The following is a 24,258-nucleotide window of genomic DNA, read 5'->3' on the forward strand; positions in this document are numbered from 1 at the left end:
CTCATTTCACACGCTAGCAAGGTTATGCTTAAAATTCTACAAGGCAGGCTTAGGCAGTATGTGGACCGAGAACTCCCAGAAGTGCAAGCTGGATTTCAAAGGGGCAGAGGAACCAGAGACCAAATAGCAAACATGCGCTGGATTATGGAGAAAGCTAGAGAGTTCCAGAAAAACGTCTACTTCTGCTTCATTGACTATGCAAAAGCCTTTGACTGTGTCGACCACAGCAAACTATGGCAAGTTCTTAAACAAATGGGAGTGCCTGATCACCTCATCTGTCTCCTGAGAAATCTCTATGTGGGACAAGAAGCTACAGTTAGAACTGGATATGGAACAACTGAGTGGTTCAAAATTGGGAAAGGAGTACGACAAGGTTGTATATTGTCTCCCTGCTTATTTAACTTATATGCAGAATTCATCATGCGAAAGGCTGGACTAGATGAATCCCAAGCAGGAATTAAGATTGCCGGAAGAAATATCAACAACCTCAGATATGCAGATGACACAACCTTGATGGCAGAAAGTGAGGAGGAATTAAAGAACTTTTTAATGAGGGTGAAAGAGGAGAGCGCAAAATATGGTCTGAAGCTCAACATCAAAAAAACCAAGATCATGGCCACTGGTCCCATCACCTCCTGGCAAATAGAAGGGGAAGAAATGGAGGCAGTGAGAGATTTTACTTTCTTGGGCTCCTTGATCACTGCAGATGGTGACAGCAGTCACGAAATTAAAAGACGCCTGCTTCTTGGGAGAAAAGCAATGACAAACCTAGACAGCATCTTAAAAAGCAGAGACATCACCTTGCCTACAAAGGTCCGTATAGTTAAAGCTATGGTTTTCCCAGTAGTGATGTATGGAAGTGAGAGCTGGACCATAGAGAAGGCTGATCGCCGAAGAATTGATGCTTTTGAATTATGGTGCTGGAGGAGACTCTTGAGAGTCCCATGGACTGCAAGAAGATCAAACCTATCCATTCTTAAGGAAATCAGCCCTGAGTGCTCACTGGAAGGACAGATTGTGAAGCTGAGGCTCCAACACTTTGGCCACCTCATGAGAAGAGAAGACTCCCTGGAAAAGACCTTGATGTTGGGAAAGATTGAGGGCACTAGGAGAAGGGGACGACAGAGGACGAGATGGTTAGACAGTGTTCTCGAACCTACGAACATGAGTTTGACCAAACTGCGGGAGGCAGTGCAAGACAGGAGTGCCTGGCGTGCTATGGTCCATGGGGTCACGAAGAGTCGGACACGACTGAACGACTAAACAACAACAAAGTGAGTGGTTGCTTACGCATTGGTTCCCGCAATCTGTCCCCCGCCTGGGACAGAACTGACTCCCACTAGCGTACTAGGGAAGCCAGTATAGGTGAGCACCCTCTGAGAGAGGACGGAGCTGGGAACCAAACCCTTCACCTCTCCCTCAGATGCTCCCCGAGGCTCATGCGTGGTCCTGGCCCCTACCGGTGGTACGGACAAACATGTGGAGCCCCAGGATTCCTTTAACGGAATACCCCTAAAGGCAGCAGCAATTTTATGGGGCAGGCCCAGCCAAATCCTTGCCCCTTCCCATCCAATTTGAACCAATGCCTAACCGCAACCTTACAAGTTGTGACAATTTGCTACGCAGTAGGCAAAAACCACAGGGCACCAAACAATCAGCCAAGTGGACAAAATTCCTACCAGGCCCCTGCTCCAAAACAGGTGACCCCATGACAGGCATAGCAATGTCAAGCACAAAGAACCCCTAAATCAGGGGTCAGCAAACTTTTTCAGCAGGGGGCCAGTCCATTGTCCCTCAGACCTTGTGGGGGGCCGGACTATATTTTGAAAAAAAAAATATGAACGAATTCCTATGCCCCACAAGTAACCCAGAGACGCATTTTAAATAAAAATACACATTCTACTCATGTAAAAACATGCTGATTCCCGGACCGTCTGCGGGCCAGATTTAGAAGGCGAATGGGCCACATCCGGCCCCCCGGCCTTAGTTTGGGGACCCCTGCCCTAAATAAAGGGAGGACAGGCGGGAGATCCGTTGTAAGCAGCAAAAGTGAAACGCAAACTGCTTCCTAAGAATATATACTGCTATGGCTGTCAATCAAATCACTTGCAACATAACAATTTCCCCAGCAACAGCAAAACCACCAATCCCTCATGTGGCCATCCAAACTGACCCGCCCAACACGGGGATGTCTTGTCACCCTTCCACAACCCGAGCTCTCCTTAAGGGGAGAACTCACTTTCTATATTTGAGACCTTAAAATTCTTATAACACCTGGATAGAGGTGTGTGTGTGTGTGTGTGTGTGTGTGTGTGTAGGAACCAACCTACTGCACAGAAGTAACTTTCACAATCATTGCTCCCCCTGCTTTTGCCTCTGGCTCCATTCGCCATTGCCATGTGGCCCCTGGAAGGTTCACCAGGAAGATGTGCGGCCGCAGGGCTGAAATGGGTTCCGCACCACTGTCATAAAGAAATAAAAAACCTCTAAGTGAGTGGGTCTCCTTTTTATTGTGGGTGAGAGAGTCTGATCTGTGCAGCCCTGCTTTTGAGAAGCTGGACAGTGTGTTCAGTTTTTATTTATTTATTTATTTATTTATTTATTTATTTATTTATTTATTTATTTATACCCCGCCCATCTGGCTGGGTTTCCCCCACCACTCTGGGCGGCTTCCAGCAAATAGCAAAATACATTAAAATATCACAGATTAAAAACTTCCCTAAACAGGGCTGCCTTCAGATGTCTTCTAAAAGTTGCTTATCTCCTTGACCTCCGGTGTGAGGGCGTTCCACAGGGCGGGTGCCACTACCGAAAAGGCCCTCTGCCTGGTTCCCTGTAGCTTTGCTTCTCGCAGTGAGGGAACCGCCAGAAGGCCCTCGGCGCTGGATCTCAGTGTCCGGGCTAAACGATGGGGGTGGAGACGCTCCTTCAGGTATACAGGACCGAAACCGTTTAGGGCTTTAAAGGTCAGCACCAACACTTTGAATTGTGCTCGGAAACGTACTGGGAGCCAATGTAGGTCTCTTATTAGGACCGGTGTTATGTGGTCTCGGCGGCCACTGCCAGTCATCAGTCTAGCTGCTGCATTTTGGAATAATTGCAGTTTACGGGTCACCTTCAAAGGTAGCCCCAAGTAGAGCGCATTGGGCAGGGACGCTCACAAACAGCAACAGAAGAAGCCACACGTCACCTGTACAGAGAGATAACTAAGCCTCTGCCATCCTCTCTGTGTATCCTGCAGGGGTTCATTAGCGAACGCGCTTCCAACTAATGAATTTGTCCAATCGGATTCTTAAGGGGGCTTTGTACAAATCAACTGCTAACTGGCTGCAGACCCGTGGCACTGGGAGATAACTGGATTTGTCGCCTTCGCTCAGTCCAAATTGAAAGTTGCAGGTTTCTGGAAAAGGACTCACCAGCTCTATCGCGACAAGGCCGAGCCTGTGGCATTGGCTGGCAAACAAGGGGACTCTCTCAGGCTAATTGATGCTCTTGTCAGGCAGCAGCTGCGCTTGGTTTTTAGAGTGCCACACCGCATGCTCCCCCCCCCCCCCCGAGACGAGGCTTGCTCTGTCCTGCTCTCCTTGTTCACTTCAAATCCTCCTCCGCTCTCCATCTCCCCCCTTTCGTTTCAATCTGAAAGGTCTCAGCAGGAGACTGTTGCCTGTAGATAACCAGTCGTGTTATTTTTTTATTTTTTAAAAAAGGAAAAGGGGGGGGAAAAACACCAGGAAAATTACTTCACTGTATTTCCGACAAGCAAAGTTGCTTCTTGGGCTAAAGAAAATAGCTCCAGATTCACTGTCTGAACTGACTGGGAGAATCGGAGAACAGGGGGAGGAGACGGTGGAAGAAGACTGGAAGAAGTTTAAAATTTATTTGGAAAAGAATTATAAGATTAAGAGTAGATAATAAGGGAAATGGAAGTACAAAGAGGCTGAAGAAGCATTTAGATATAGTAAGATGGGAATACGTTTAAATGTAAAATATTTACTAAGATTTCTAGATCCAAATGATATTTTGAAATATTGGGAATGTGTGTTTGAAATGGATCAAGAAAAATACCTATAAACGAATGTATTAGAAGAAGATAAGGGTTAAGAAGTAGAGAGTGCTATTATGGATATAAAAAAGAAACGTGGAAGGGGGGAGAAGGAGGAAGTCGATAGAGCAAGAAATATATATGATGATTGCTATAGAAAAGTTTTTCTTTATTCTTTTTTTCTTCTTGTATTCTTTGTTCTTTTTTTCTTCATGTTTCATGCATTTTTATTTATTTCTTTATTTATTTTTCCATTTATATAAAATTAATAAAAAATATTTTTAAAAAAGAAAATAGCTCCAGACTCTTCCAGTTGTGGAGAGCTCCAGATTTGAGCAAAGGAGCAACGCTCAGGGCTTTTCTTCAGCCAGAGCTCGCCAGAACTCATTTCCGCAACCTCTCAGGTGGGCGCCATTGCCATTCTAAGACAACAAGAGAGGAGTTCATGGTGTGATCTGGCACCTCTTTTTCCAGACAAATAGTCCTTTATCCTTTGGGAAAGGTGGGGAAGAGGGACATCCATCCTGTCAGGGTGACAGTTTGCAGGGTTTCTGTGCTGAACAGGGTTGAGCTCCATGGTTCTATAACAATGGCTACAGGTCCTTGAGTTCCTGTCTTTGTCTTTAAATCATAGTAGGGTGTGGCATGGAATTTTAATTGGGGCTGCAGCCTTTAATTAATATATTGGCTTGATTAATTTTAAACCCTTTAAAGCAAATGAAAAAGCTCTCTAATTCATCAGATGACATTTTTTTCCAAAACAAATGTTAATTATTTTAAATGTAAGTGTTTACAAAGGTTGTAGGAAGCAGCGGTCCATTCTAAAATAGGCATTTACCATTCGCTGTCACATGGGGGAATGAGGTGTGTGTGTTTGTGTGTGTGTGTGTGTGTGTGTGTGTGTGTGTGTCTTCACATGCACAATCTTAAAGACACAAAAAACATGTTCTCTCTCTTTCCTCTTCAAAACTGCATGCACGTTTATGGAGATTTATTCACCCACATAAAAGCTCATCAAATTAATCAACTAAGCTTTCTTCAAACAAGCAGCAGACCTAATTTTAACACTCTCATTCTTAGGGTTCTTTCTTTCTTTCTTTCTTTTAGTTATTTAAACAGTTTTTGCCCCACTGCTTGGCCAGAAAACCTTCCCAGAGCGGCTTGCAGAGATCAGTAGTAAGACAGTCTCTGCCCTCATTTTTAAAAAGTCACAGCACGAAAGGAAAACGGATTGGGAGGGAGGAGGAAATAGGTAAACTCATGTACCAGTTTACCAGTTGGGATCAGAAACTTTTCCAGGAGAGGAGGAGCCAAAAGTGGCTGGGGTCTCAGCGGAGTTGATGAGTTGGCCCTGCTTCCCTTCTTTCCTTCTGCTGGTGATCCTGGAATTTCGGCAGAGCTGTGGGTGTCCTTGCATGCCTTTTCTTCCTCCCCCTGCTGCCGCCCAGTGGAATGACTGCTGCAAGGCTGTGTATCGGGGGGGGGGTCAAAGTAAACTAAGTAAACAACTGTGTCGTGGTCCCACCTATTCTCAGCAGCCAGAAGCCTCATAGCCAGACACTGGAGAGACCTGTCAGGAGTGAACATGGACCAATGGTATCAAATACCATTTGATGGGAAACAGCCTTATTAGAGAAACTAACCAATCAACTGAAACTGACATGGGGACAAATAGAAGAAGACGCCTTCATCCCCTCATGGTTCCCCTTTATCACATACACATATCACATACACAGCCCAACAAGGCAACAACAAGAATCCGCCGACAGCATACGAATAAATCTGGCCAAACTGATCCCCCCCAAAAAACCACACACACACATACCCCATTCACAAACAAAAACAAATCTCACTACAGCCAACCAAAGACAACCAACCACACCCTAGACCACCCCCAACCTCTCTCATCACCAAGGAAATACAACATGTGAATACAAAATAATAATAAAATTCCTTCCAGTAGCAACTTAGAGACCAACTAAGTTTGTCATTGGTATGAGCTTTCGTGTGCATGCACACTTCTTCAGAAGTGTGCATCTGAAGAAGTGTGCATGCACACGAAAGCTCATACCAATGACAAACTTAGTTGGTCTCTAAGGTGCTACTGGAAGGGGGGGGTAATTATTTTGTCTACGTCAGACCAACACGGCTACCTACCTGTAACTAGAACACGTGAATAGTAATAGTATCCACACAAGCGATGCTGGCACAAAGCTCCCACACATACACTAAGTAGAAAAATAGAAGCATAGCCACCCAAATCCACCCCGCTCACCATTCCCCCCTCCCCCTCTTTCCCCCTCTTTTCTTCTTAACCTAACACTGTATGTTAACAAATGAAACTGATCTGTAGAAAATACAGCTTTTGGTGAGGGGGGGGAGGCAATGCACATTAGTTTTGTAATCTAAGAAATCTTTTATATATATAAAAGGGGCTGTATCCAGGGTTGCTTCCACTGAAAATAACAGACAAGACTAACTTGGGTCCATTAATTTTCAGTAGGTCTCCCCTGAGTATAATTTAGTTTGGGTAGAACCCAGGGGCTGTTCTTTTCTGATCATGGGCTGCCTTTTTCCATCCCAGAGTTCGCACGTTCCCCAAGGAATCTCACCTGGGCCACGACACAGTCCGTGCCCTCATGTACTACGCCCTGAAGGTGTGGAGCGACATCACGCCGCTGAATTTCCACGAAGTGGCTGGCAACAATGCCGACATCCAGATCGACTTCTCCAAAACGGACCACAATGACGGGTACCCCTTTGACGGTCCTGGCGGCACAGTCGCCCACGCTTTCTTCCCGGGAGAACACCACACCGCCGGGGACACTCACTTTGACGACGATGAATATTGGACTTTCCGATCATCAGGTACGTCAGGGTAAGAGAGCTGCAGAAATGTGCGGGAGTGCCCTCTTTGCCTCCATGAGCGTCAAAGGAAGAAGGGGGAGGCCAAAGGAGGATGGACCTCTATAGAAAGGGAAAGGCTTCCAGCGGGTCAACTGCTGTAGCAGCAAGAACAGGTCCAAAGTAAGAGTTTCTGAAGCAGCAGTGGAGCTGTCCAGCCAAGAAGACGTTGCACTAGCAGTGTGCTGTTGATTGGCAGCTTGCTGTTGACAATGAGATTTGGTTCTTTGCAAGCCAAGGCCTGTTGGCAAGGAGAGAGGGAGAGAATAAAATGAGAGTGGCAGATACTGTAGATGGTGGAAGGACCCCGAGTGAGAAACAGAGAAGTCAGAGGCAGTTTCTCCAAGTAAGAGAGAGGAAAAGAAAGCTCCCAAGTGAGAGCTAGGAGAGGGCCTTCTCAGTAGTGGCGCCATCAGATATCTTTTTTTAACTTTTAGTTTATTTACAATACGTTGCAACAAATACATATGAATACAAAAAACTTGAGTGCAAAAAACTTTCCAGCCGTGATAGAAAATCAAAATATAAAATACATCAGCTTGTAACTACCCTATGTCCCCCCCTCCCCTTCCTTCCCATTCCCCAACTCCCCAACCCCCCATCAGATAACAAAGAAATAAACAATGATCTGACTTTTAGAAGACATCTGAAGGCAGCCCTGTTTAGGGAAGTTTTCTGTTTACATCCGAAGATTTGTGGCAGATAAAAAAAAGTACTTATTCATGCACCCATGGTCAAACTATGGAAATCAGTCCCCCAGGAGGTGGTGGGGGCTACCCACTTGGATGGCTTGGACATATTCATGGGCTTACCGTAGGCCAATTCATGGAGGAGAGAGCTATCAATGGCTCCTCGCCATGACAGCTCTGCTCTGCTCGCACAGTTGGAGGCAGCCATGCTTCAAGTACCAGTTATTGGAAGCCACAGGAGGGAAGAGTTGCTCGTGCTCTGATCCTCCTTGCTGGTCTCCCAGGGGCTTCTGGTTGGCCGCTGTGAGAATAGGATACTGAACCAGATGAACCATTAGCCTGATCTAGCAAGCTGCTCTTATGTCTGTGGGGGCTAGGATACAGACCTTTGGGTACAGAGAAAATTCCATCTTCTTGCTTTTTTTGTATTCTAGATACCCTGCTGATGATTTTCTCCTCTATATTTTACATTGTTGCGTAAACAAACTCTGAGGAAACGGAAAGAAGCTCCACTCTGTTGTTTAAAATTGCATATGCAGGTGGCGCTGTGGGTTAAACCACAGAGTCTAGGGCTTGCTGATCAGAAGGTCGGCGGTTCGAATCCCTGCAACGGGGTGAGCTCCCGTTGCTCGGTCCCAGCTCCTGCCCACCTAGCAGTTCGAAAGCACATCAAAGTGCAAGTAGATAAATAGGGACTGCTCCGGCGAGAAGGTAAACGGCGTTTCCGTGCGCTGCCAGGGGCGTAGCCAGGATCAAAATTAGGGGGGCAAGGGGCGGGGCAAGGGGCAGGAGGGGAGGGGCCACAGCGGAAATGTGGGCGGGGCCACGTGGCCTGCACCTCCCAGGTCTTCCGAAGGGGCGGCCCCAGGCTCCCGCTCCCGGCGCGAAGCTCCAGAGTCGCGCAGGGAACGCGGGCCTGTGGCTGCGTCCTCCGCGCCTCCCAGGTCTTCGGAGGAGGCGGCCCCAGGCTCCCGCTCACGGCGCGAAGCTCCAGAGTCGCGCCGGGAACGCGAGCCCGTGGCTGCGTCCTCCGCGCCTCCCAAGTCTTTGAAGGAGGCGGCCCCAGGCTCCCGCTCCCAGCGCGAAGCTCCAGCTCGCGTTGGGAGTGGGAGCCTGGGGCCGCCTCCTCCGAAGACCTGGGAGGCACGGAGGACGCAGCCACAGGCTCGCGTTCCCTGCGCGACTCTGGAGCTTCGCACCGGGAGCGGGAGCCTGGGGCTGCCACACTGCTGCGCCCCTCAGCCTTTGCTTCTAGGGGGGGCAATTGCCCCCTCCTGCCCCCCCTGCTTATGCCCATGTGCGCTCCTCTGGTTCGCCAGAAGCAGCTTTGTCATGCTGGCCACATGTCCCGGAAGCTGTCTGCACACAAACGCCGGCTCCCTCAGCCTATAGAGCGAGATGAGCGCCGCAACCCCAGAATCGGACACGACTGGACCTGATGGTTATGGGCCCCTTTACCTTTACCTTTTGCAATGTGTATGCTTGCAAAGGGAAGGGAAGGGCAGTCAGTTATACATTAATTTACTTATTTGCACATCTTTCCCTGCCTCCTTGTTATTTTCAGATACCCATGGGATGGATCTGTTTGCCGTGGCAGTCCATGAGTTTGGCCACGCCATTGGCTTGACCCACATCTCTGCCATAGAGTCCATCATGAGGCCGTACTACCAGGGCCCCGTCGGAGATCCCCTAAAGTATGACCTGCCTTACGATGACAAAGTCCGGATATGGCAACTCTACGGTGAGCCCGGGTTCGTTCGTGCACATGTCAAGTTGCTTGGGTGAAGAATTTGTGTTGAGAAACCAGGAGGCATGGCTCCGTTTCCCTATGCAGCGGAGGTGTCAGGTGCTTGGAACTATAGGCTGGCAAGTATCATAGAATCATAGAATTGCCGAGTTGGAAGGGACCACAAGGGCTATCTAGTCCAACCCCCTGCAATGCAGGAATCTTTCGTCCTATGTGGGGCTTGAACTCACGACCTTGAGATTAAGAGTCTCGTGCTCTACCAACTGAGCTATCCTAGCTGTAGGTGGAGCAGAGGGAATAGCCTGGTAGCTGTCTTCAATTATGAATGGCCCAGACTGGAGGAGCATAGCAGATCTAGGAGGTTTATATAGCAGCCTGTGGCATGCCATTGACTCATTGGCGTCCTCTGACACAGCCAAGAGGATTCCGCACTGAGGTGATATTTATACGTCACCCTGTTATTTTCAGGTACCCGGGTGATAGACCTCTTTGCTGTTGTGGTCCATGAGTTTGCCCACACTATTGGCTCAACTCAGTCCTAAACTGCTTGCAATTCCCTGCTCCAGTCACTAGGAGGTGGTACAGAGAGCAGGCCAAATGCAATCAACACCTCACCAATAGGGCTTGCAGGATGGGCTCTGTGGCATTTGATAGGATCAGAAATTACCTCCAGCCTCTGGGGGTTTTTTGTTTTTGAGTTTTTGCATTTTGTTCTTTTTGCATTTGAAGGGTACCTGCCCCCAGAAAAAGTCAGCTGGAGAACTAGACTCTCCTCAGAACAGGGTTTCATGCTTTTATGGTGAGGCAGGTGACATGAAAAGCTTGGCTGGGCAGTCTGTCTACTTGCCTGACCTCTCTCTACTTCTGCCCCAAGATGGATAAGCCACCCCTTGCTGGTCTAATTCATCCTTGTCTTTGCATGCAGGGGTCAGGGAGTCTGTGTCCCCAACAGCCAAACCTGAAATATCGAAAACAGAGGACCACCCCATCTTGCCAGACTTACCGGAGAATCGCTCCACTGTTCCGTAAGTTGAGTTCAGGAGTCAACAGCCCATCCTCATCTTCTTCGGTGGAAAAGAAGCAAGCGTAGGGCACAGAACTGGAATTCTCAAACCAAACTTTGAGTTTGAAGTACAGGAGCAGAAGTTCCAAAATCCGCATTTGCAAACACTGAAATTCTGAATTTGGAACTGAATTTGAACCTGGGACCATCTGCAATGACAGCAGATGTGCTAACACTAAGCTACAGCTCTTCCCGGCTATTCAAGTAGGCTCCCTACGTGATGAAGAACCCAGCTCTCATCCTCCCCTTGAACGATAGAAATCATGTGGGTGGGAGACAAGAGAAAGAGTGAGCAGGTTCACTCAGGAGGCATATGAACATGGTATGCAGGGCCGGCCCTAAGGCAAGGCTGGGTGGCGCAATGCGCCAGGGCACCGGGCCACCAGGGGGCGCCACGCTGTGCCCGCCAGACAGCCGCGCTGCGCCCGCCAGACAGCCTGGCCGCCCTCCCGCTCGCCCTGCTCCTTGCCTCCCGCCCGCCCACCGCGGGTTCGAGTACCGGCCTCAGCCTGGCGGGTCAGGTCAAGGGCATGTGGAGGACAAGAGGCCGGGCGCTGCGTGGCACCGCCCCCCCCCAGCAGAGGCCTCCACGCAGGAGGAGGCGCCGCTGGCGCCCCGGAGGACAACCAGACAGCCCGGCCCACCCTCAGCGCCTGGCCCGCCCATGCCATGTCCCTCCTCTGCGTCTGCGGTGAGTTGGGGGGGCGGCGGCAGAGGGACCTTTGCGCCACGGCGCTCGATGTGGTTAAGACGGGCCTGATGGTATGGGAGCCCATTTTGCCTAGAAAGTGAGGTATAAACAAAATAATTGGATCTGAACCCACTTCTCTCCAGCTGATGTGGTATTTGAGTGCCTTCTAGACAAGCCTTCCCCAACTTGGTGCCCTCCAAATGTCGCAGATGACAATCCCCACCAGCCCTGGTCACAATGGCCAGTGACTAGAGGTGATGAGAGTTGAAGTCCAAAACATCTGGAGGGCATCAGGTTGGAGAAGCCCGCACTGGGCCATTCATATGCATCCTTTGTATTGATGGTCAGTCTCCGTTGGCTCATGAGCTACTTTTATTCTCCATACAGTGGTCTGAAAAGGACATGGGTACCTATTGCTGAACTTAGGAACATTGAAAGCTGGCTTAATATGAGCCAGACCTTTGGTCTATCTACCGTAGCTCAATATTGCCCACACTGACTGGTAGTGGCTCTCCAGGGTTTCGGAAAGAAAGCTTCCCCAGCATGAGTTGGAGATGCTGGGGATTGAACCTGGGACCTTCTGCACCCAAAGCAGATGCTCTCCCACTGACCTATGGTCCTTCCCCACCCATGCTAGCTGTCAGAGGGTTGTCGTGGCTACTCTAGAGTAACTCTGCTTGACTCCAGTTTGTCTTCAAAGACGTTTATTGTGCTAATCATTTACAGTGTAGAGACAGCTTAAAACATGACCCCTCATCCCGAATCAGAATCCGGCAATGGCGTATATCTGTTCCTACAGCAGCAAAGTATTTGGGGCACCCCAAAACGCCTCCCCCTTGACCTGCGCCGCGGCACTCTCCTTACTTCTTGCGCTGGAAGGAGCGATGCCCTTTCAGTTTCCTCCCTGAGCGGTCGGTGACCAACATCCCTGAGCCCCTGCCTGCATCTCTCCGCCCCCGAGCTTTCCCATTGTTCCTCACTCTGATTTCTCTCCCCCTCCGAGTCTCCTCCTCCCCCTCTGGCTGCTTCAGAACCACTGGTGCTCTCTGTACTTGACGAGGTGGACGTCAGGATGATGGGGGCTGGCTCCCTGTAGGGAGTCACCCCTTACATCACTGTTTTGCTACTCTTGTTCTAGACTGGACTACCATCTCCTGGCTCTTCTTCCCTGGGGAAACCAGAGTCCACCCTTTCAATAACTAACAAAAGGAATTGCTCCCCAGCAGGGTGGAGAGAAGTTCAGCGCCCTCTCTCCATGCCCTCAAGTCACCTTGTATCACAGCAGCTCACTCAGCACAACAGGGAAAACTCGTCCGCCATCACTCTCGGGGAAACTTGCCATCCATGAAATTTTAATCAGGCCGGTGCCCTTCCTCACTTGAAATTTGCACGATCTCTCCGCTCGCATGGTTTCACTTGGTGGCTGAAAGGCTGACACAATTTTGAGGGACTCAAATAAATCTAGGGGGAGGTATTGGTGTTTATTTGCGGGGAGGGGGTTCAATAAAGGTACCCGGAAACTTGGGAGGAAGTGATCGTGTCTTCCTGGGTTTCACGATACAGAGGAAATGGAGAGCTGAGTTAGTCTGACACACGCTCTGGACTTCAAGAAAGAAGATTCCACCTAAACATTAGGAAGAACTTCCTGACAGTAAGAGCTGTTCGGCAGTGGAATTTGCTACCAAGGAGTGTGGTGGAGTCGCCTTCTTTGGAGGTCTTTAAGCAGAGGCTTGACAGGCATATGTCAAGAATGCTTTGATGATGTTTCCTGCTTGGCAGGGGGTTGGACTGGATGGCCCTTGTGGTCTCTTCCAACTCTATGATTCTATGATTCAAGAAGGCCAACTTGAAAAAGCTTAAGGAGCTACTGAGTGACACCCCGTGGTCAGAAAGACTCAAAGAGAAAGGAGTCCAAGATGGATGGGAGTTTCTAAACGGAGAAATATTGAAGGCCCAAATACAGACAATTCCAACAAGAAAAAAAAGTGGATCTAAGGAAACCTGTGTGAATTAATAAGGAGCTTACAGATGAGCTAAGAAGGGCATGCATAAGAAATGGAAGGGGAAATCACAAAGGAGGAGTTTACACAAGTAGCCAACAGTTGCAGGGGAAGGTCAGGCTGGCTAAAGCTCAGAATGAGCTCAGGACTGCAAGAGAGGTTAAAAATATTTTTTAAAGGTTTATTCGGCTATGTCTGAAGCAAAGAGGAAGAACACACAAATGGTAGGTCTTATTCGTGGAGAAGAATGGCAACAGTGCCCACCTGAGGGGTGTCAGAACTGAGTTCCCGTGAGCTCTCCCTGAAAAAAAAGCCCTGCACAAGCTGGAATGTGTGCAGAAGAGGGCCACCGAGATGATCAAGGGTCTGGAAACCAAGCCTTATGAGGAGCAGTCGAAGGAGCTGGGTAGCCATCTTCAAATATCTCAAGGGCTTGGAAGAGGGAACAAGCTTGTTTTCTCCTGCTATGGAGGGTAGGACTCAAAGTGGCTTCAAGTTACAAGAAAGAAAATTCTGACTAAACATACGGAAAAACTTTCTGACAGCAAGAGCTGTTTAACAGTGGAATGGTCTCCCTTGGGAGGTTGTGGGCTCTCTGACCTTGGAGGTTTTGAAGCAGAGGTTGGATGGCCAACTGTCATGGATGCTTTAGCTGAGATTCCTGCATTGCAGGGGGTTGGACTAGATGGCCCTTGGGGTCCCTTCCAACTCTATGATTCTATGATTTTTGTGTGTCATGTGGGATTCTCCAAAGATCATAAGAGCTAGGGCAATGGAGGCTGGTCTATTGGTGTGAATTGGGCCCTCACCAGCCTTAGTTTGCGCCAACCAGTCCCCTAGTACCTGCCTTCTTACTTACACCCAGTCAGAGGCACTGAGTTGCACACAACATTGCAGGGGGCTGTTGTGCACATGTGACATCACACATGTGACATCACACACACCTGGCACCAGCACCTGGCATCAGAAGGTCACGCCAGAGTGCTGGACCTTCAGTAGACATATGACAATACATATTGCATGTGCTACTGGAGGAGGTCAGCAGGCCAGAAGGCCATAGCTGCCAAGTCTCCCATATTCCCCGGGAAACCCTCGTTTTTCCAGCTGTTCCCAGCCGGAAAAACGGATTTTTGTTTTTGTTTTCCCCCGGTTTATTCTGGTGTGGCGGCCATTTTGGAACTGGGCATAGCATGCTCAGAAGCGACTTTTGATGCTGCTTTGCCCAGTTCCAAAATGGCTGCAGCGTGACTTCTGGTGCAGTGGCCATTTTGGAACAGGGCAGAGCAGCATCAAAAGTAGCTTCTGGGCATGCTCCGCCCTGTTCCAAAATGGCGGCAGTGCTACTTCCGGTCTGCCACTTCCGGTCCAGTCCCTTATTTCTCAGGCCGAAACTTGGCAGCTATGCCGGAAGGCTGACCTTTGAGAGCTGCCTCTGCTGCCCCCTCAACATTGAGGGACCCTGGCCCCTTGGCCAGAGATTTCGAGGGTTCTGAAGACACCTCGGTCCTCTGGAGTTGGTGTACTGCGGGAGGTGGAGCGGCCTGTTAGCTTCCTCCTCCTTCATCTCAGTGTTGCCCTTGTAGAACTCAAGGAGGAGAACGATGGCAAAAGTAGGACAAGTTGGCTCCATCTGCCATTGGCTCTGGCTCCATCTGCTGTTGAGGCTCCCTGCTTTCTGCCTTACCCATTTTCAGGGGCGCCATTGGGAAGCAGACTTGGCAAGGACCCTCCCTGCAGAGATCGCGCACCAGCACCACCTCAGAATTTTCAGCCGAAAGAAGAACTCCAAAAGATATTTGATCCAGACAAAGTCAAACCTTTTCAAATCCCGCTGATTTCAGAATTACACGTGTTGCTAAATCACTTGCACTGGAACAGATGCAGATCCAAAGGGCGTAAATTAGGTATATGATGTATAATCTCCAAAGTGGGAGCTTCTGGTAGACTAACTAGTGCACCATATCAGAAAAAGCTGAAAGGTGTTTCTCTGGCTCAGAATTGTGGATCTCCAGTACTAAGGATTTTTTTATTTTATTTTTAAATCACAGCGACCTGATTATTTTTTTATGAAGATGCCAGGGATTGAATTTCCTAGACCAGCCTTCTCCAACCTGGTGCCCTTGGCTTTCTTGCAGTAGCAAGGAGAATGCCCCTTATTCTCAGAGATCATCAAGAAACTAAAACGCATTTTTTGAGTGCAATAAAGAAGTGTTCCTCTGGGGGAGGCAGGGGGGAGCAAAAGCAACAACTGTGCCCTAGCTATTGACAGCTTTGGGTAGCCCTGCCTGATTGGACAGAACCTATGACATCACGAATAGTAAGCAATGCCTTTTTGTTTTGTGTTCCATTAGGCTCAGAAGAGACGTGCCCAACAGATGCAACACACATTTTGACGCAGTGGCTCAGATTCGAGGAGAGGCTTTCTTTTTCAAAGGTGAGCATGTGGCTCTTTTCCTTTAAAAAACAACACGCTGCTGGGGTTTGCTTCCAGGCCACACTATTTGGGGAAATATCATAGCAGGTTCAATGCTCGGCATCTCCAGGCAGGTCTGGGAGAGGCCCCTTGTCTGGAACCCTGGAGAGCCAATGCCAGTCAGTGTAAAAGACCCCTGGACGGTTATGTCCAGTCCAAGGCAACTATGGGGTTGCAGCGCTCGTCTCGCTTTCAGGCCGAGGGAGCTAGCATTTGTCCACAGACAGCTTTCTGGGCCATGTGGCCAGCAGAACTGGCACAACGGAAAACTGCCGGAAACCAGAGCGCATGGAAACACTGTTTACCTTCCCGCCACAGTGATACCTATTTATCTACTTGCACTGGCATGCTTTCGAACTGCTAGGTTGGCAGGAGCTGGGACAGAGCAACAGGAGCTCACTCCATCACGGGGATTTGAACCGCTGACCTTCCAATCAGCAAGCCCAAGAGGCTGAGTGCCACCCGCATAGACAGCCCTGAGTAGAAGAATCAATGGTCTGACTCGGTATGCATGTAGGGGCAGGGCTGGTGTAATGGTGATATCAACTTCTGCTGTGTGAGCCCTAAGCAAGGGTCATAGAATCATAGAATCCTAGAGTTGGAAGAGACCACAAGGGCCATCCAGTCCAACCCCCTGCCAAGCAGGAAACACCATCAAAGCATTCTTGACATATGCCTGTCAAGCCTCTGCTTAAAGACCTCCAAAGAAGGAGACTCCACCACACTCCTTGGTAGCAAATTTCACTGCTGAACAGCTCTTACTGTCAGGAAGTTCTTCCTAAAGTTTAGGTGGAATCTTCTTTCTTGTAGTTTGAATCCATTGCTCCGTGTCCGCTTCTCTGGAGCAGCAGAATACGACCTATCTCCCTCCTCTATATGACATCCTTTTATATATTTGAACATGGCTATCATATCACCCCTTAACCTTCTCTTCTCCAGGCTAAACATACCCAGCTCCAGTTACAGGTAGGTAGCTGTGTTGGTCTGAGTCGAAGCAAAATAAAAAAAAATCCTTCAGTAGCACCTTAAAGACCAACTAAGTTTTTATTTTGGTATGAACTTTCGTGTGCATACACACTTCGTCAGATACACTGAAACAGAATCAACCAGACCCTTGTTTATATTCAGAGGGTGGGGGGTGGGAATGGGTGATGGGCTGATAGGAGAGGTGAACCTGTTGATGGCTGTTAACGACTGCTGATTACTGCAATTGGTCCTGCGGGGGGGGGGGAAGCAAGGCACAAAAGAGAGCTAGATCATGCATAATGAGGCACAAAAGAAAGCTAGATCTGACGAAGTGTGCATGCACACAAAAGCTTATACCCAGCTCCCTAAGCCGTTCCTCCTAAGGCATCGTTTCCAGGCCTTTGACCATTTTGGTTGCCCTCTTCTGGACACGTTCCAGCTTGTCGGTATCCTTCTTGAACTGTGGTGCCCAGAACTGGACACAGTACTCCAGGTGAGGTCTGACCAGAACAGAATACAGTGGTACTATTACTTCCCTTGATCTAGATGCTATACTCTTATTGATGCAGCCCAGAATTGCATTTTTAACGAGTGTGGTGGAGTCTCCTTCTTTGGAGCTCTTTAAGCAGAGCCTTGACAGGCATATGTCAAGAATGCTTTGATGGTGTTTCCTGCTTGGCAGGGGGTTGGACTGGATGGCCCTTGTGGTCTCTACCAACTCTATGATTCTATGAATGTAAGACAAACCATTTGTTCTTTGTATGTTATCACGGTTCTTAAAAGAGATTAACTGAGCCAAGTATTCTAGATCTTATATATACTGTATATTAATCTCTTCCTGCCCCAATAACCTACATGGCTCCATTGCCTCCAGTGTCCTATCATTCTAATAGGATACTAGCAAGCGTCACTTTTCTATTGACTTGCTGACAGACTGACATAACCCGTATTATATTTGTAAGTTTTGCCGCCTGAACCAGAACAACAACAACAATAATATATCATCATTAGCAACAACTGCACCATCATATTTCCTATTAATGGAGTGTTCAGGACATTTCACATTCAGTATTGCAGTAGTAGCCCTTTGTCACGGCGCTGACAGGCAGGAAATATCCAGAGTGAGGAATATAATCTTTATTGTCAAGTTATGGAAAGGCATGTCCATCAGTCCTACGCCTCCCAACTATGAGGCAGTTGCCACACCTAAAAGGCCTCGCCCCTGACCTTGGATTATTTATCTCCCCCCCCCCTGAGCTTTGCACAAACAGGCGCAGAGACCCTGTCTGCGTGTAAACTGCTTTTGCTCCTCCCTCTTCACTCCTCTTCTGGTCCTGGGAGACAGTGGGGCAGGAGAGGTGGGGTCAGGAGGAGGAGGTGTGGAAGCCCTTGGCTCTATACCAGCCTGAGCTATCTCTCTCTCCTTCTGCACCTGTTCTTCATTCTCCAGTCCTGCAACTTCTCCTGCCTCTGACTCTCGTCTCCCAGCTATTACAGGCTCCTCCGGGTCACTGATCCCTTCTTCCAAGTCAGTCTCCAGCCCCCACTTCCTCCGGGTGCCCCACTCCTCAGCATCCAGCCACAACCCCTCTCAGTGTCCAGCCAGTTCCTGACATCCTTTAGAGCAGCCGTGTGAAATGGACAGCAGCACTATTAGCCCCATTTTGCAGATGGAGATAGTGAGGCTGGGAGATTGCTGGCTCCTCCAGGAGGAGGAATAATACAGTAAATGCCACTCATGTAAATCGTACTTTGCAAGTGATGAAAGGACAGGCCCATGTCCCGTGAAATTGACCCAAGGGAGGCTATCAAAGAAAGAGCAAGTAAAGAAGAGTATGAAGTTATTTTTTTTTAAAAAAAAATAACTTTACAAAAAAAATGGAGATAATAGTCTTCTTCTGGAGGTTGGCAGCTTTGTAACTAGTCAGCCCCCTGCAGAGCTCCTCCTGTCCTTCTCTATGGAGGAAAGAGCCTGACACCTGGACTAAGTTATCCAGAAAAGAAACCGGGACCTTCTGCATGCAGAGCATATTCTCTCCCGCTAAGCTACACTTCCCCTGTGTTCCTGACAGCATTTATGACAAATTAGCTTTGGAACACTTTGAACTTTGGGTGTTTAATACCTTTTCGGAGGGGGAGGCAGGGGAGGAACGATATGACCCGACGATATTTCCCCAAGAAATATTGGGAAGCTGCCCTTTTTGTAGCAAAAGCATCATTAGGGATGCAAAGAACATCTCGATCTAATTGCATGCATTTCCCATAAACATGCAAAGGGCACCTTATTCGAAGGCTGAGGTTTTAATTTTCCCGTCCTTTAAAAAAAAAACACCCACCATCTTCAAAGAATTTGTAATTGCTGCTATCCAGGCTGCACTCCAATGCATTATTCATGCATCGGCCCGTGTCATATAAAACAAATATGCAAAGTGGTGCATAATTACCAGTTGATGAAATAAATCCTTACAACTGTATTTTTAAAAAGAAAAAAATTGAACCGCCCTGCAGGTGTTGAAGAGCTTGGAGAGGGGGTTGTGGTGTGGGCTCCCCCCCCCTTTTGCCTTCTGCACTATTAGGCTAGGATCCAATTTTCTGAAAGACGACATCACCAACTGTCATAGCTGCCAAGTACCCCGTTTTCCCCGGGAAGCCCCCATTTTTACTTACCTTTTCCCGGTGGTCCCCCGTATCATTTCGTCTCCCGTTTTTCTCCGTTATTTTCTCCTGCCGGCGGCCTTTTTTTCCGGTCATGCGTAGAAGCTACTTTTGAAGCTGACGGCGGCCATTTTTGTGCCCATAGAAGGGCAAAGCGACACCGCAAGTTACGTTGACGCAACTTCCGGTGTCACACGGCTGCCGGTCCCTTATTCTGCAATCCGGGACTTGGAAGGTAAGCCAACTGTTGGAATTGCAGAAGTCAGGAAGGAGCCAAGCCACCTTGAATACAGACTTGCAAGGGTTAGCTAAGCATTTTCCTGGCTCCCATGGGATTTTTGCTGCATGTGCATCAAACAGGAGGTTACCCATGAGAATGCTAACAAAACCACAAAGGCTGTTGGGTCTCTGGCCACAAGTTCCCCAAGCTTCCTTCAACCAGCTGTTGTTCAGAGGGCTGCAACAATAGAATTTGTCAGGGGAGAAAAAGAAGAGCCCCTGGGGAAGAAAGAGTTGCATGATCTCCTCCTAACCAATGCCTCTTCATCCAGGCAAATACTTCTGGAGACTGACTCGCAACAAACACCTGGTCTCCCTCCAGCCAGCTCAGATCCATCGTTTCTGGCGGGGGCTGCCTCTGAATCTGGACAGCGTGGATGCTGTTTATGAGAGAACCCACGACCACAAGATTGTGTTCTTCAAAGGTAAGAGAAAGCATTTGACACAGTTGTGGATGACCCTCTCTTTGGCATTCCCAGATTCTTTGTTCCCCCACTGTGTTTAAGCCTCTTTGAGCCTCATCTCTAAGCTTTAGAGCAGGGGTCCCCAAACTAAGGCCTGGGGGCCGGATGCGGCCCAATCGCCTTCTAAATCCGGCCCGCAGACGGTCTGGGAATCAGCATATTTTTACATGAGTAGAATGTGTCCTTTTATTTAAAATGCATCTCTGGGTTATTTGTGGGGCCTGCCTGGTGTTTTTACATGAGTAGAATGTGTCCTTTCATTTAAAATGCATCTCTGGGTTATTTGTGTGGCATAGGAATTCGTTCATATTTTTTTTAAAAAAATATAGTCCGGCCCCTCACAAGGTCTGAGGGACAGTGAACCGGCCCCCTGCTGAAAAGGTTTGGCGACCCCTGCTTTAGAGTACAGTGGTACCTCGGTTTATGAACACAATTGGTTCCGGAAGTCTGTTCATAAACTGAAGCGTTCATAAACTGAAGCGAACCTTCCCATTGAAAGTAATGGAAAGTGGATTAATCTGTTCCAGACGGGTCCGCGGAGTACTTAAACTGAAGCGTTCATAAACTAAAGCGAACTTTCCCATTGAAAGTAATGGAAAGTGGATTAATCCGTTCCAGACGGGTCCGCGGAGTACTCAACCTGAAGCGTACTTAACCCGAAGCATGGGTGTAATTGGTTCCGGAAGTCTGTTCATAAACTGAAGCGTTCATAAACTGAAGCGAACTTTCCCATTGAAAGTAATGGAAAGCGGATTAATCCGTTCCAGATGGGTCCGTTCGTAAACCGAAAATACGTAAACTGAGGTGTTCATAAACCGAGGTTCCACTGTATCTGAAGAAGTGTGCATGCAGACGAAAGCTCATACCAATGACAAACTTAGTTGGTCTCTAAGGTGCTACTGGAAGGAATTTTTCCCCCCTACTACGTCAGACCAACACGGCTACCTACCTGTAACTTTAGAGAACAGATTGCTCAGCTGGAAGAAAATTACTTGTCTCAAATGACAAGCTTTGATTTGATACCAGATGATCAGGCTGAGTCTCCTGGGCTCTCCCAGCTGCATGTTGCTAATAGTAAGTAGTGGCACACCTGGGTAATTTTAGACTTTGGAATGCATGGTCTTGCAAGGAAGCCTCTTTTTAGACCAGGGGTGGAGAATCTGTGGCATTCCACACATTCACAGCATTCCAAATCCCACTGGCCTAGCCAATGGAAAGTGATGACGGGTGCTGGAGTCCAGCAACATCTCGAAGGCCACAGGTTCCCCACTCCAGCTTTAGATGGTAATGTTCATTTACTCCAAAATGTCCTGTCCTGCAAGCATCACTAGGGGGCCAATAGTGCCTGACATGGATTGATGACATCATTGGCCTGTGCCTCCAGACAACATTTCACCAACTCCTTCTGACTATGGGGGGGGGGGGAATGTAAATTTCACTTTCTTGTTTTCCCCCCCCCAATCTTAGGTTCGGTTCTTCACATTGCCACATCAATTTGTTATAGAGAGAGAGAGAGAGAGAGAGAGAGAGAGAGAGAGAGAGAGAGAGAGAGAGAGAGAGAGAGAGTCCTGCTGCAAATTCATTAGTATTTTACTGCAAATTTATCCTAATACAATTTTGCCTGATCTACACATTTTTGCAAAACAATTTGCTAGTGCAATGCAGTTTTGTATGCTATTTTTGTATATTTTTGTATGCTGTTTTTATTCATATGTGCATTTTTGTGTACAATTTACTCCAGTACATATAGTTTTTTGTACACCTCATTTTTTTATGACAGGAGTGAGCCGATCAGTAAATCACACTGTACAGGTTGGAGTTAACTCTTTATTAGCAAGAACACCATCTGCCCAGACTTGGTGGAGTGTCAGTCCTAATGAGCACAGCAACTCGTCCCCAGTACATCTTGCCCCAAGGATCAGGTTCCGAGAGTGAAAATCCCCACCTTCCCACAGCCATCTAACTTCCCACAGCCATCTAACTCCCCTCCTCTCCAGAGCTTTCCCCCAGCAATCAGAGGCTGTACCTGCCTGAAGCCAACCTCTCCTCCATCTTTTTCATGCCTCTTCTAGTTCCAGGAGACCAGTGAGAAGGGGAGCTTATCACAGCAGGAGGAGGAGACACCCATGATTCTTCTTTAGTCTGACTCCTCTCTGCCTCTTGGCCTCCCTCCTCTCCTGCTTCAGTTTCTGCCTCTGATTCTGGACTTCTCTCTCCCACAGAGTCTCCCCGCTCACTAAGCCTTGTTCCCTCTTCTGCTACCTCCTCCTCGCAGTCTTCTTCCTCTTCTGCCGCTGACCACTCATCATCGCCCCACCACCAATCCCAGGACTCTGAACCTTCTTCCCTTGGGGGTTTCCCAGCTGGTTCCTCACACCATTCCTCTGCATCCAACCAGCCCATAACACTTGGCTGGAGAACTACATTGCAAAATTCAGAAAAGTGCAAGTTTCAAAGGACTGCTGCATTTTGGTTCATTTATGAATCACACAGGTTTGCCTTGAAGTGCAAACTGAACCAAACTTCTCCCCCACCCCTCCTTCTGACCCAGATACCTTATTTGCCAGCATCTGAGAATGGTGGCTGGCAATTACACACAGGCTTGCCAATGTGTGCTCCACTGCTGAGTGAGCCCGCTCCCCACAGTTCACTCACCTAGAAAGCCTCTGCGTAAAGTCACTGACACAATAAGAAATTGCATCTTTGTCTTCTTCCCCTTGAAATCAGATGGCATGGTAGTTGACGGGGAGAGGGATTAGACCTCTTTATTGGAAACACGACACAAACATGGAATTATACATGTGTCAATGATATTGTTAGGAGAGCCTGGTGTTGGCTCGTTGACTGAGGCAATGCTGCCCTCCACTGGCTAATCTGGAATGGACAGCCACAACCTGCAAGAACTGAAATGCAAAACACACACAACCTTGGGAAGTCTCCTCGGTCCCCAACCAACCAAAACAGTGGACACACCTGACAATACTGTAGTCTTAGCCCTAGTCTATGCAAGTAGGAAGGAGGTGGTTTTTTTGCTAGAGTCCCAACTCCGAAATCTCCCTCTAATAATCTAGTAAGAGCCTCAGCATTTTAATTTACAGCCGCCTGCCTGACCTTGAGTCCTCCAGACATCCCCAAGTTTTCTAGGTAGACTCTGCTTACCTTACAGCAAGGCTAGAGAGTTGGACTCCGACTCCCATCAGCCTCAGTCAGCATGGCCCCTGGGCAGGGAGGATGGGAGTTGTAGTCCAACAACATTTGGAGGGCCATGGCGTTCCCATTTCCATCTCAATGCATTTATCTCACAGGGTGGCCATTAAGCGAGTTGGGAACATTCTTCCAGATAATGGGCTTGTTTGGAACAAGCCCAGGCTTCCCTTGGCTGCAAGGCTGAGATCGAAAAGCTTTGCTTCCATTTTTGAGTTACCACAGTTTGCCATGTCATTTGAATCTGGACAATAAACTATGGTTCATTAGTGAAAACAAGCCAAGCCATTGTTTATGAAGCTGATATTAAGGATGTTTAAGATTAACCACATTTTAGGACAACATGCTAAGTTGCAGCTAATGGATAACCACAGCAGAAGCTTCCAATCTCCTCCTTGTGGGTGCAGGAAACAGAGACAGAAAGTGGGATCCCGTGGAGAGGCTAAACCATAGTCTAGCTAGCATTACAGTATGCCCAAATATATATTAATATATAAATTCTAAAATTTTGCTGTTGAGGAAGACACACAGTAGAAACTCATTAGAGGACATACGGTTAGTTCCTCCAGGCTTCCCTAATCTGGCACCTCCTAGATGCTGTTGGACTTCCATCAACCATAGCCAGAATGGCCATTTGGTCAGAGATAATGGGCATTGTAGTCCAGCAACATCTACGGTAGAAGGCACCAAGTTGGGAAAGACTAAGTCAATTTTAACAAATTTTATATATCACTTGCTTATACATAAAACCTCCAAGTGCTTTAAGAAAATTAAAATTGTCATTGAAAGAGTTAGAAACAGGAAGTTAGGAATTCAAAATATAATTAAAATAAAAAATAACCAGACAGATTAAAACACATATATGGATAGGCTTGCCTGAATAAAAAAATTTTTAGCAGGTGTTATGAAGTGTACAATGAAGGTGACTGCTTGATGTCAATTGGCAGGGAGTTCCAAAGAGTAGATGCCTCCTTACACGTGTGAAATGGACATTGTGTGGCACTTGTAGCAGTCCAGTTCTGCAGATTGATGCAGCCGAGTGGGCATATAAGAGTAAGGTGATGCTTCTAGTTTTACCATA

General features: G+C 48.0%; 1 protein-coding gene across 2 annotated transcripts in view; it reads left to right on the forward strand.

Moving 5' to 3' along the window:
* The window catches only part of MMP17 (matrix metallopeptidase 17), a 151,524-nt gene that overhangs the window by 124,126 nt on the left and 3,140 nt on the right, over nt 1-24,258 (forward strand). For both annotated transcript variants that reach the window (XM_035099020.3, XM_088659755.1), the window contains exons 4-8: nt 6,627-6,910; nt 9,200-9,376; nt 10,308-10,407; nt 15,488-15,570; nt 19,782-19,934. In XM_035099020.3, the coding sequence (XP_034954911.2) occupies nt 6,627-6,910; nt 9,200-9,376; nt 10,308-10,407; nt 15,488-15,570; nt 19,782-19,934 (797 nt within the window). The remainder of the gene's footprint in view (nt 1-6,626; nt 6,911-9,199; nt 9,377-10,307; nt 10,408-15,487; nt 15,571-19,781; nt 19,935-24,258) is intronic.

The sequence above is a fragment of the Zootoca vivipara genome, chromosome 16, assembly GCF_965207765.1.
Source record: "Zootoca vivipara chromosome 16, rZooViv2.hap1.1, whole genome shotgun sequence".
NCBI classification, from domain to species: domain Eukaryota; kingdom Metazoa; phylum Chordata; class Lepidosauria; order Squamata; family Lacertidae; genus Zootoca; species Zootoca vivipara.